General features: G+C 38.9%; 1 protein-coding gene across 1 annotated transcript in view; it reads right to left on the bottom strand.

Moving 5' to 3' along the window:
• Nucleotides 1-13,378, bottom strand: part of grm8b (glutamate receptor, metabotropic 8b) — a 111,758-nt gene extending 98,380 nt beyond the window's left edge. Inside the window, exons 1-2 of the mRNA XM_079450890.1 lie at nucleotides 13,248-13,378; nucleotides 11,552-12,353 (exon numbers count right to left, since the gene is read on the bottom strand). Coding sequence (XP_079307016.1) covers nucleotides 11,552-12,058 — 507 coding nt within the window. The 5' untranslated portion in view covers nucleotides 12,059-12,353; nucleotides 13,248-13,378. The remainder of the gene's footprint in view (nucleotides 1-11,551; nucleotides 12,354-13,247) is intronic.
• Between the last annotated feature and the right edge of the window lie 863 nt (nucleotides 13,379-14,241).

Raw genomic sequence — 14,241 nt, 5'->3', positions numbered from 1 at the left:
TATGAGCTTTGGGTCATGACCGAAAGGACAAGATCCCGGATACAGGTGGCCGAAATGAGCTTCCTCCGCAGGGTGGCTGGGCGATCCCTTAGAGATAGGGTGAGAAGCTCGGTCACCCGGGAGGAGCTCGGAGTAGAGCCGCTGCTCCTCCACATCGAGAGGGCTCAGCTGAGGTGGCTTGGGCATCTGTTCCGGATGCCTCCTGGACGCCTTCCCCGGAATGTGTTCTGGGCCCGTTCGACCAGGAGGAGACCCCGGGGAAGACCTAGGACACGCTGGTGGGACTATGTCTCCCGGCTGGCCTGGGAACGCCTCAGTGTCCCCCCGGAAGAGCTAGAGGAAGTGTCTAGGGTGTGGGATGTCTGGGCATCTCTACTTAGACTGCTGCCCCCGCGACCTGGCCCCGGATAAAGCGGAAGAAAATGGATGGATGGAAATAGTTTATTGTACAGCATTGGTCTTTTTCATAGAATGAAAGGGAATAGCGACCATGGCTGTCAAGATTTTCAAAGGAAATATGTTCTGTGAATGAGTTAAAACAGTTTGTTCCTCACACAGAGTGCATGATTCATAAAACATACTGTAAGGTGAGAATCATATAGACTACTTTAAAAATACTTCATAAAGGTTGAGAACATTTTCTAGTCCTCATACACTTTCATTAGATGCAAGAAAACAAGCGGCAAAGATCTGATAAGAGAGTAATCCCAAACATTTCACTTTTGAATGAAACCATTTGCATGCACAAGCAACTGTGCATACTACAAAAAGACTTGTGCACCTTAAATGTGACTTTTATACTTAAGCTCAGGATTACGGGTGACCTCCTAATTTTGCAGGGAAGACAAATGAGCCTCGCAAAATTAAGATGTGTAGTCATGTGTAAGGCCATAAGCCTTAGACAGATGCTGACCTATTACCTCATTACGCTTATGCAGAGCTATTCACCTGACACTAAACAGGCTGCAGGGACAACTTCACATTTGCATAAACAAAAATAAACAACTAGTTCATTTCTGGCAAGATTTTGCTAAAGCAGACACAATTCTGACTTGGATCACAAAAGAAGATATTATGAAGAACGTTGCTAAGCAAACAACATTGGACCCTATTGACCTCCGTTGTATGGAGACATTTCTGAAAATATCTTCTTTTGTGTTCTAAGAGTCATATACGACAAGAGATGATGACAGAATTTGTACTTTGGTTGAAATACCTCTTTAAAGTCTGTTTTTGATAGATACCTCAATACATTTTGAACACCGCTTGTATATCCTTACTAGGGATGAAAGAATATATTCAAGACCTCAGTACGTTTGTCAACGTAAATTACTTGAATTAGCTTGCTTTGCTGCATACTAGAATATGAAGCACACAGGTTCACTTCCCCAACACAATGCATTATCTCAGAAGCACCGGAGGTTGCCTGATAAACTCGCCTCTAACACTATATGTCTCGGCTGCAACCAAAACCATTAGGGGTGATGAGAAGCATAAAGCGGACCATGTTCTTTAAAATCGAATTTCGGATATCATTTCTGCTCGGCTAATCCCTCATTCGCACTCTTTTCCCCATAAGCAAACACTTCAGGCAGTTCAGCTCTCATCAGGATGTATTACACACTGAGAGGGAGTGAGATCTCGGGAATCAAACCAGTACACTGTGAGAGAGGACCGACTTATGATGTATATTACAGACAAATGGATCAACTGTGGCATTTGTATCAGTAGCTATTAGGAGCAATGCTGTTGGTTATTCTATGAAGCACACGATTACAGGAATGGTTCATCCCAAAATAAAAATGATTTTATTGTTTCCTCACCCGTGCGTAGTCTCAACAAAACATTTCAAAACATCTTATTTTGTGTTTCGCATGGAAAAGATGCAAGTTTGGAATGACGTAAGAGTGAGTAATTATTTTTGTTATTTTTGTCATTTTTAGGTGAACTATCCCTTTAACAGGACGTTTCACCCAAAAAATGACAAAATAACAAACATTGTGTCATAATATACCAACCCTTTTGTCATATTGAGCCTGTATGACTATCTTTCTTCAGCAGAACACAAAAGAAGATATTTTGAAGATCAAACAGCGAATGGCTTTTGTGTACTGCAGAAGAAAGATAGTCATACAGATTTTACATGGCAAGCGGGATAGCAAACGATTACAGAATCTTTATTTTTAGATAAACTATCAAGTTAGTTTGACACTGTTTGAGCAATTTTCTTCGTGCTGAATGCTCACTCCAATCATAATAACCTTTTATTCTTTTTCACCTCCAGTATTGTCTCTAAGAACTCTTTTAGCTTTGCATTAGCACTTATTATATTATTACCGTCATAAGATTAATCACTTTGGATGAAAGAATCTGTTAAAAACGCAGTGTTTCCCCTACCATTACCTTAGGGGTTGCCCCGCCCATCCAGCAGCAGCCCCCTTGAAGGTCAAGTTGATTGTATCTTCTATATAGCGCCAGAGGGACAAGGGAAGTCATTTAAGGTTACCTTTCCTATAAAACACGTCTATTCCTTTTTCTTTTATTAAACAAGCTAAATAGCATTTAGACTCCGGCATGTCATTTCTGTTTCTACATGGTCGCGCGCTTACAATTCTCCTCTGCTCTCCATGTCGAGTTCTGCTCCAATGCGCGCACACACACACACATATGCGTGCACAAACACATGTAAGCATACTCCCACCAGTAGATTGCGTCAACCACCTGGAAAGCTCCAAGGGTGGTGAATATTACACAAAAATCAATAATAAATTCATTTCAGTTGTTACATTTTGTTGTCAGTAGTTTTTTTGAAATATTAAAATAGACCACTAGGACTTCGCTTGGCACCGGAGCCTACAACACATTTTCTCAGTTAACAGCCCTTCTATGTTTCATACATACTGTGGCTAACATGATATGAAATAAATGGCCTGATAATACATTAGATGTTGACTTTTTATATACATATTTGACTGGGCTCAACTGATTAAATATTATTTATGACAAAAGTATTGTCCGGACCTCCGCCGCAAAGAAAATATACAGAACCCCCCCCAAAGCTGTAGACCTATAGGGGAAACACAGAATGCCAAAACGTAAATGTTTAAAACACGTGTTAACGTAGAAATGATAAAAATCTGCTATTACTTCTATTTAAACTTAAAAATTACAATCTTTATTTTTAACAAAGTCTTTAAGTCCTTTCTCAGATTAAGTGGACAGGAAAAAGAACCAGAGAAAACAACTTTTCTAATACAAGGAGCACTGCATCCAAAATTGTGTTTTACTCCATATTGGTCGATGATTTTTGACACTCTTTAGATTCCCATCTGCTGTGTGCAACACGAAAGTGAAAAACCTACTTATTGTCAGGAATCACAGAGAACGAACCCAAGCGCAGGCAACAGGAGATGAAGGGGTTTTAACAAGACTTTAATAAATAATAAAACAGGAACAAAACAAAAACCCACGAGGGAGTAACAAAACAGTACACAATAACAAATATGATAAAACTGATTACTAAACACTCAACAAGAACTCAATATTAAACACTAAGACTAGACTATACTTTACTTGACAAGGCTTCAAGGACACAGTAAGGAGTACAAGCAAGGGATATTGTACAACCAACGAGCACAAGACAATAGACAAGAGGGTATTATATAGGGAGACTAACAAAGGGGATAACGATGGGCAGGTGTGGGTAATGCGACACAGGAGGAGAGCTATACTAGAAACGAGAGGGGCAGGGCCAAATGACGAGACAGGAGAGAACGCATATTATGTCCTGATTGACCATAATATGTTCCTCTCCACATAAAACACGTGGGTCTGTCATGATTCTGCCCCTAGACCAGAAAATCAAGACAAGAGCAGGCAGAATCATGACACTTATATACGTTTTCGGCTATCCTAGCAAAAAAGAATGTTTCATCACAGAAGCTAACCTGATCCATAATCGCATTGTGTATTTTTACTTTCTTTTAAAAGGGCTGGACTTTAATTGACAACTTTAGCAAAAAAGTTGCAATATTGGTTTTGGCTGCCACGGCTTATCAGAAAACGGCAGCACTTGCAAGAATGTTAAGTTCAATCGACTGTGCCCGCTTGTGGGATCCTTTTCATACATATGCATGCTTGACCTCAGGCTTCGCAAACACAGTGATTGATTGAAGCGTGTGAGTGTTTGTGAGTGTATCTGAAGGGAAAGCGGGGTGGGGGTTGACTCGCACGTCGCTGGCATCAAAGTGTAGTTTTATTCAAGCGCTGTCATGTGTTAGGATGTGCTTGACCGATTAGAGGCGAGAGCTGTCATTAAAGCGCCCTCGGGGGACGTATGAAGCACAGAAAATGAAAGCACACCATGGGATTGCAATTAATTTGCCATCCTAATCCAGATATTACATTGAGGGGACATGACAGGTTACAGAAACTATTAACAGTGTTATCAAATCTCTTTAGAAACATATTGTTTTAGATGACATTAAGGGGTTTTAAAGTGATAGTTCACCCAAAAATGAAAATCATTTTATTGACTTCCATTGTACGGACACAAAATCCCCAAGACATTTCGTAAAATATTTTCTTTGGGTTTCAGCGAAAAAGAAAATAAGGGAGGTTTTAAAAGGCCCTGTGATGGTGAACAAATGAAAAAATTTATACTTTTGGTTGAGCTATCCCTTTAAGGGATTAAGGGATATTTTGCATCATAGCCAAGAGTGCAAAGATTCACATCAACACGCCACATAAAAAACACATAACACATGAATTAGTCACCAAACACGCTGCTTGATATTCCAATTTGGGTCTGGGCAGCTATCCTCACAACTATCCTGTCAATGGCTGAGATGTAGCTAGAATGGATCCATTTAAAATCCATCACAGTTCTTCAGAGTGGAAAGTCCCAGCAGACACCTCCCAGTGCCCGTCGTGCAGTGAATTGGTGGTGGTTTCATTTCTCCCTACCGCTGGATTAAATGGCAAAAACTGCCGCATTCGGCAATGAACAGATTCATTTCAGTGATCCATAATCTGCATTGAACCACAAAAGTGCATTTGTTAAACATTCACGAGCACTAAAGAACTGGAGGCAACCCAGAAGAAAAGCGTACAATTTTTTTTATTCTATTAAATCTGCAAATATAATATACGTTCCTCCAGCTGGATAAAGAGACAGTCCCACCCCAAATAAAGGCCACATTGAGCCAACGTTTGTATAATTAGTTAAACATAGCACGAGATACACCAGACTAACAGAAACCCATAAACCATTTAAGCTTAGATAAACAAATACAACACTGAAGCAATTCATTTTTAAACACATTGTGTATGAAGACTAAAAATAGGAAACAATATTGGTTGACATGAAGGATTTATCATTTTTGTAACAAATGATTGCGTTATGGCAACAAAATGTCATTATTCTTTTGACTAAACATTCTTAAAAATGCGAACGAATCTCACGCAAATTCATAACTACAGTATTTTACAAGATGACTCATTTGCATTAATTCATATATTATTTGTAAGTTTTGGTATGATTTGCTTTTGCGCCAGTGATATACGGTAGATATAGGGGTGGGGTAATACACAAATTCAAACACTGATCTTCTGCAGGTGAATTTGCTGGTATTGCCGGTTCAAACAGCATAAAGAAGTCCAATAGCAGATGCCTTTGCGGTTATATTGACACTGTAATTGTTGTTTTCTAAATATTTAATGTTCGCCCCATTGCAGCATCACATTTTGTGGGATTAATTCACATGCAGTTAATTCAGTCATGTATCATTCATGAGCCCACAAGAAGACATACTGAAAACACACTGATGTTGCCCTGATGGTGAAGTTAATAGTTTTTCCTGTCAAAAAACATCCTTCAGGCTTGATATGCATCAAGCCCTTTAGTAGGTTGACTTCAAAAACACCCAAATAATGTAGTTAAGAAGTGACCTTTGCCGTTCCACTTGGTGCCACTAGTGGAGACATTACACCCTTCACCTTTTTAAGCCATTCTAAACAGGTCCACTGGGATACTAACACATAATGCTAAACCAAAATGATCTTTAAAATGACAGCCTGTACCTTGGTTTCTCACCAAACCATCGTTGTCACATCACTGGCTGTCTAAATAGACTGCTTTAGAGGAATAGCATCTGCATGCGCAAGAGATTCAATGACACAAATGACCCGTTAAAACAATAACACATAAGATAGCTGTATATACTTAAAAGAATGAGAAACGAAGGACAGAGTGGGCAGTGCATATGATGGAGCTCATGTTTCCTAGATGTTCAAACACCATCTTCCCTGAAACATTACACTAAAAGTGCATGGCTTTTATTTATTACATCCACTTCTTTCTCCCATGGAGGTTCGTAACTGCAGTCAATTAGTTCAATTACAATGGTGTAGTCAGCAATCTGGTCATGCATTTGTTTCCAGCGTACTGCAGAAACTTACAGACGTGCATTCTGGCACTGAGACCACATCAGTGTTCTAGTAAAAGCGCTTACAGTTAGAAAAATCAACTCCTCAGCTGAAGACAGAACTGTACAAACCCTCTGGTTATAAAAATAAGAGGCAATCTGTCTTTATAAATAGCATCTAAACACATCCACTTGTCCAGGTGAGGATAGTTGTTTGGAGTGCCAGGTGGTGTCGTCCACTGATCTGCTTACAAAGCACTAACAATGTTGTGGGTCCAGGGAGCAACATCTTTTCAAGTGCGATAAACCCACAGAAAGTATTATGATTCATATCAAGCGCATTATAATAGTGCAAACACTCCCACATTTAAAAGGCAAAACTCCAAATAAGGAAAAATAAGAAAAGAATAAATTAGGAATAAGCCTTCCAAAATGGGCCTGATGGTAGATTTTATAATATTCTAGAAAAACAAAGAAAGTAACTCACAAGTAGCTTTAGAATCTTATTTTTAACATATAAATCACAAATGTAGGTATTCTGGCAATGCCCTTTGTTTTCAAATGGATTGAATTTTTTAACTACATCTCATTTGCTGTTACCCTTACTTGCATGCAATGACAGTTTCATCCTTCTGAACGCGATACACTCAAGAAGCCTCCTCTCTCTAAGACTTGCACTCTTTGACCTCATTTCCTGTTTCCAGCTAAAGCATGTGCCCTCAGGTGGGCTGACCCCACTCGTATCTCTTCACCGAGTCAATACAGGGCGACAGTCACACCAATGCACTGACCACATATTATCACAGCGCAAGAACTACGGCGTGGGAGGCTGGCATGAAAACACAGATGTTTCTCAAAGCCTCAGCTACAGGAAGGAATGAATAGCTTCCCTCCTCCGTTTTCTTCGATCGACCCGAGATGCTGTATTGATTAACACCGCAATGCGACGCTTTACCTAATCTAATGCCATAATGGAGACCACAAGGTGGCAATCATAACCTGAATGCAAAACAAATCAGGTCCGTTCACACATTAATACTCCATTCAAGATTCAAATTACAGCCGGATGGATTTGATTTTACAGCAAAAGGTAAGTTTAGGTTTTGTTTGGTTTGAGACAATTCACAAGAATGCTAATTTCATTTTTGAGAACGTGTTTTTTTCACCGTCTTGTTTATTAAGCCCATTCAGGCATGAAACCGTTACTTCAGCACACCTTATTACAAAAGCCATAATTGCTTGGATTAAAATTAGAAAAAATGAAATATTAACACTGGAACCATCAAAGGCGTTTATATCCTGGGAAAAGCAAAGCAACCCTAAAAAGTGGGCTGCTTGATTAGGTGAATTCTTGCGCAAAATATGATGGAATGACCCGGCACGCATGATTCCAAGTTAATATGCCAATGAGACAACTGCCATTTCAAAATATCTCAGATGGATGAACTCAGTGTGGCATATGATAATCACAAAGCCACCCAAAGGTATAAATCGATTTGGAATTTCTTGCATGCATCAAAATATTATATATATATATATATATATATATATATATATATATACAGCATGTATACTGTATATTAGGGCTGTCAATCGATAAAAAAATGAACTAACTAATCACACACAGCTTTTACATTCTAATCATTTCTCAAAACGAATGTAGAAACAACACATTTCTTTAACAGCATCATTTTAAGAATGAAAGCCAGAATTGTAATATTGTTGCCTTTTTTAAATATATAATTTTTTCTACTAAGCAAACCCACTATAACAAGTATACACAAACACTATACTCTAAACTTATAAACATTATTTGTGATCAACAATCCTAAAATCATTCAAATAAAAGTTAACCCTAAAGTCAAAACTGTCAAATTTACAGTTGACAGTCTGTGCATGCTTCATTTGTGCTGTTTTGCTTGTGCATCATTTCACCTTATTTCATGTTTGCTATAATATAATACTTAAATAAGAACCCTGTACTTCATTTATATCCACAGAAGCTTATTTATGGGTACATTGTGAATACAAAAATGCAGTGCATAAATATAGCATATTGCGGGTCATGCATACCATGTAATATTAAAATAGTTACAGTAAATATTTTTTAGAATTTCCTGACTTCTTTATTCCCCAAACTTTGCATATTGACCTGCACCTGTTACCTACAGGTATGTACTGTAGAGGTACATTATTGTTACAGTTACTCTGTAAATTGTTGAATTATGCGGTACATTGGGAGCCATAATGCGTTACAGACAAATCTGAGAAGCCTGAGCCCTAAGCACTCCATTTGCTCTCTGTTGGTCTTTGTTGCTGTCAAAGAAAAACAACTGTGAGGTGGGAAATCATTACTTTCTCATTTTTATATCCATTAGTTTCCCTATTTAAAAACTTTTGGCTTCAACTAAAGATTTTCTAGTAATTCTTTTTTTAATTGTCACATTTGCAAAAGTCTGTTCCTAACATTTACAGCCAACTGAAAAATCTAGATGTTTAGAATTGTTTTTACAGTGTTGGGAACTAGGAATTTAGAATCAACAAAACCACACACATGCTTTAATGTTTACATTTTAACCCTTAGATGTTTAATCTCTTTAGACCCTACATAACAATATTATCCTCAACATCACCTTTGTCAATAGAGGTCTTGGCTGTGATCTCAGGTCTAAAGTGGTAAATTTCTACAGGTCCACATCTTTGTTACCAGCTAGATGAATGGGGCAGGCGTTACCTCTGCTGGACACGGTCTGCCAATACCAGTACAAAGTCTATATCAGAAATGGTCCCATTTATTCTTCCATTTCATGAAATATTCATGAACATATTCCTCTCAACCGACAAGCTGCTAAAATATACATGCCGGTGTGACAGTTTAATTTATTCTTAACTTTCCTCTTTATCTGCTCATGAAAGTGTTTTTATTAGTAAACCCAAGTGAGATGTGATTGAACGTTAAGTGTTGGGAAATCTTTCCATCTTTAATCAGTAAATCTTTCTTTATACCAGTTACAGTAGTTCTGGTTCTCGATTCTGATTGGACGAGAAGCGCTACCAAGGACAAGAAAAGCACTGGGACTCTTTACAGTTTTGTATCACTCTGCCACACTGACCGTTGAAATTATATGATGACAAAGTTATTGATTTACTCAACAGACATGGCACAACAGATGCGTAGTCTCTGTCTGTCTCACTCACACACAGAAAATCTCTTGGCTCCTTGCTCATGTTACCAACTTTTTAAAAACAGTCCGACTTCTTTTTTATATTTATACTTTAAAAACATGTGAAATCCTCATTAGACAGCAAACGTCCTCTTATCAACCTTGAGCTACAATCAATCCATACCAGATCCAACTCCATGGCTTTTGTCATGTGACTCCTGAACGAGACTCTCCGGAAAGTAAAATGTCCAGTCACTGCAGATCAATGCAAGGAAGAAGCCGAAAAGACGCTCAGGTAGAATTTGGGGGAGCGTTATCCAATTACACACTTTCTCCTTTTTCAGGTACGCTCTGAAATTTACAAATAGGACGATTTACGTTCTTTAACAGCAAAATGAATCAAGCATCGGCCGTATCAGCCTAAAATGATCTGTGTTAAGAAATATCTAAGTTAATATGTAATATCGATCAATTTCTAAGTTAAATGGATGTGCAAGGTGAAGAACAATGCAGAAAGATGACCTGATGAAGTCCCATTATGAGCATGTTACGCTGACTGACACTCAGGTGCCTAAAAGGTTCTTCACATCGAAGCCACAGAGGAACCATTTTTGATTCTACAAAGAACCATACAGACAAAGGTTCTTTAAAGAACCATCTCTTTCTTACTTTTTTATAATCGGATGTTAAAGGTTTTTTATGGAGCCAAAATGTTCTTATATGGCATCAAAGAACCTTTTGAAGCACCTTTTGTGTTTGAAGCCGGACATTTCACAAGATACGTGTAATGAACTACATGCAACCAGCTCGCCAATGTTTTCTTGTAGTAATTTTAAACATCCAACAAACACAATACACTGATCAGATTAACAACAAACTATGAATAATAAAAACAAGACCCTATAGCAAATAATCTCCTTTCTTTTTAAAGCACAAGCTTCTATTTTCATAATCTCCAGATTCAGAAGTCATGGAGTGTGTCTGATTTCTTTGCAGTTGAAAAGGTGAATTCCTTCATGGGATAAATACGGCACCAATTCTTTGATCCAATTACAAGTCGGTTATATTTAGCAACTGTAACAGACGCTCAATCATTAATGAGACATGAAACATAAGATAACCCAGTGGAAGGATTTTTAAGAATCAAAAGGAGAATTTATGCTCAGCCTAACAGGCAGAAATAATAATCAGTTTAGGCGATTGCGGAAATATCTTCAGATCCTACGTTAAATGCTATTGGCGACCCGTTGAAAAGGTCTGACATTTTTATTCATTCATATTTATGAGCTGATCCCTGTTTACTGTTTAAGTGACTCAAGTGATTATCGATTCGCTTTTGGAACAGATGCAATTGCAGGCTACTAAAACCAACAAGAGTCAGGAAAGAGCTGCCAAAAAGCTTGAACTTTGACTTAGAAGTTAAACTTTTTTGGCATAGATGAAAGATTCCGCAAAAGTTTAGTTACCGATGACATTTGTTTTCCAACCAAAGTGTCCAATGAAGTGAGTAGTATTTGACTGGTCATGTGATTTTCACATTGCATCTCATGACATGAAATTGAAACCAAATTAAGAAATAACAAAAAATAAATAAACACTTAGATTTCTGACATGACAAGTCACATGTGAATGTACATACATAAACATATTGTCACTGTCCTTTCAAAACCTCGGATGTCCGTATTCGCTCTTTTCAGGAAATGAAAAAAAAACTTTTTAATACTTTTTGTTGGTTAGAAATTTGCAAAACTCAGTGGCCAACATAAGCAGTGACCAATCATAATGATTAATGGCGAAAAATGACTAAACTTACTAAAAATAAAAATCACGACATATGGAGATAAGAGGTAACTAAATAAAAGCTACTTTGTCTATTAATCTTCTCATTTGCCAATTTTAATAAGTATAAACATTTTGCAACTTTACGAGCCTTCATTAACATTCGTAGTGTAGCGAAATTACCTTAAACAGGCGTAGGATGTTGGCCACCATGATGGATACGGAGCTAGCCGCGGCACCTATCACACCAACGATCTTGTCCGGCTTGGCAAAAATGGGCAGCTCGCCACTAGTGCATCGCACATCGGAAGAATCACGTTCGATGAGTGCTTGCACAAACGTAAGCGACTGCTCCAACGCGTAGGTGTCACGTGAGCAGGTGTCCAAGATGCGCGCCCCCAGCGTTACGTTGGGCAGCAGGTCGGGGTCTTTGTTAATGAGGTCAATGGCAAAGAGCATGGCCTCCAATCTGTGAATCCCCTTCTCTTTCTTCAATTCCCCACAGGGGGCGCCACGCTCGCCTCGTGCGTGCACTGGGAAAAGACCACCCAGGATGATGTCGCCATCCAGTCGTATAGAATGGGCATATTCAGGGGCAGGGAGCGTCAGGGGATCGGCACGCTGGCCAACAGAACTGGTCAGCGCCGTCAGCAAAAGAAAACCGCCATACCATGCTAAGGCCCTCACCATGGCGGCATAAGGCTATGGGTGGAACCAAAAGAGCAAGGAGCGATGGGATAGCGGTGTGTCTTACAGTTAATATGGGGGGAAGCCAGCTGGAAGCATTGAGTGAAGCAGGTCATCAGTGCTCTTATCTGGAGCCACCGTGTACCAAATGCTGGAATCCGATAAGAACATTGGATTTGTAGGGTTGGGATTTCGGAGGCCAAAGGTAAAAAGGTTCTTTATGAGCAAGGATGGTGGAATATAAGTAATCACATAGTTGCAGGCTCCTCAATTACAGAGGTCACAGACCATTTAAATCCTGTGTGAGAGGGAACAGCAGATAAATATGCTTTCATTAGCAAAGAACAGGCACATTATTTATTATAACACACACATGCAGCACAGCTAGGCACCTACAGTGAAAAAAGTGGCAAGACCCACATGTTCATTTGCTGAAATAAATCAAAAATTTGCATTTAAAAAACGTATGTGTTTCAGCAGAAATATGCATTTAACATCTTTTGAAATTGTATAAAATGTGTCATCTTAGGCAGGGATGGAGACATGCACGCGCAAATGCTCAACCATAGACGCCTCTAATGAATACTTGCGTATCGCCTCTCTATCAGCGCTGACTGGAATCAATTGAATCAATAAGTCCGGTATAAGACACAATAAGAAAACTGAGTTTAAAGCAGATCTTTTCAGTCATTTTAAACAGATTCATGAATTAAATGAATACGCACATTTACAGTAGGCTACTGTGTTTTTATTATTCACTCCTGCAAATGTATAGGCTACACTAAAGCAAATGCGATTTTGTTGCTTTATAATGCTTGACAAATGTGAACAGAAAAAAGTCAAAGCAAACGAACAGTCAATGATGATGCATAAGAACTCGCATCAGTGAACAGTCGGTGTCCCTTTTCTGGGATGAAGAAATCGCTTGCACACATTGTTCATGTCACTGCTGTTATTGTATGAAACTTTTGAACATTTTGACCGACAAAAAGTCGCCAGACCTGTTCTTCATTCTCGAGTCATATCTATAAAATGCATCATTTATACAAACAATAACATCATCTAGAAACATTTAAAACTACAGTGCCTCTCAAACCGCATAGCAACAATTAAACAACCACAGAAACATTATTATAGAACAATGCGTCTTAGGTGAAAAGAGATGAAAATAACAAGACAAACGCTCGCATACCTGCAGGTGGCTGCGCTCCGGTCTCTTTTGCTGATCGCTTAACGCTTTGATGCTGCTGGGAGGGACGGCGCGAGAGGGACACGGAGCTCACGAGCATCGCGCAAATACTCCCACTCTGTCATGATTGGTCTGACAATTTGGGCGCTTTCTTCATCGTGAGCCGCGTCATGTCAAAGTGGAGTTTGTCTATTGCGCATAACGAGTTCGTTTATTACAAAATAGTTTGAAAGAATTACATCAAATTGGCATTTCTCATTTGAAACGAGTCCACGTGCGGTGCTTTGAATGTCAGTGGCAATTCGAGATGAGCGTTGTTACTGGAATAAGCGCAACGGTATGCGGACACATCAGTGGCGGTTTGACAACTGCAGGTTTGCTTGAAGATGTCCAGACGGTTTCGAAGGACACCGGTCTGATTATTCAATTGCGACATCTAGTGTGCGCACGGTGCAGCTACATCATGCGATCAAGCTGTTGAACACCGTGTGGGTCAGCTTACAGTTACACGTTTATTTATCAATTCTATAGTATTTTTATTGTGACTGTATTATTATGCAAACATCGAAATAATTTGCTTACTTTAACCTACCGCGGCGTTTTAGCAGTCACATCCACAATCAAACGAGTTTTAAACAGTCAAGTCTAAACCAGATATGTTTAAAACCACTGTCACGTCAGTGTTTTCAAATGATTCGCTTTGTTTGGGAACAAACATCCTTTGGTTTTCTCCGAAACTCGGGCTGTGTCTCGATCAGCTCCCTTGTTCCGTAGTCAGGGCACTGACAAGGGAGACAGCCATTTTGAAATCCCTTTTTTATTGCAGTTGAAAGAATAACAATCGATTTTAAGTAACGGGGCAAACGGACATCATCACATGAAGTGAGATAAGATACACAAATGTACAAGATATATCAAAGATAAATAAAGAAAAAAGGAAAGAAGGGATCTTTTAGAGATATGTTACTATAGACTAAATTTTGTTTAAAGTTTTTGA

The sequence above is a fragment of the Barbatula barbatula genome (genome assembly GCF_947034865.1).
Source record: "Barbatula barbatula genome assembly, chromosome: 25".
Classification (NCBI taxonomy): Eukaryota; Metazoa; Chordata; class Actinopteri; order Cypriniformes; family Nemacheilidae; genus Barbatula; species Barbatula barbatula.
Note: the sequence above shows the minus strand (reverse complement) of the source record. Positions and strands in the feature narration are given on the sequence as shown.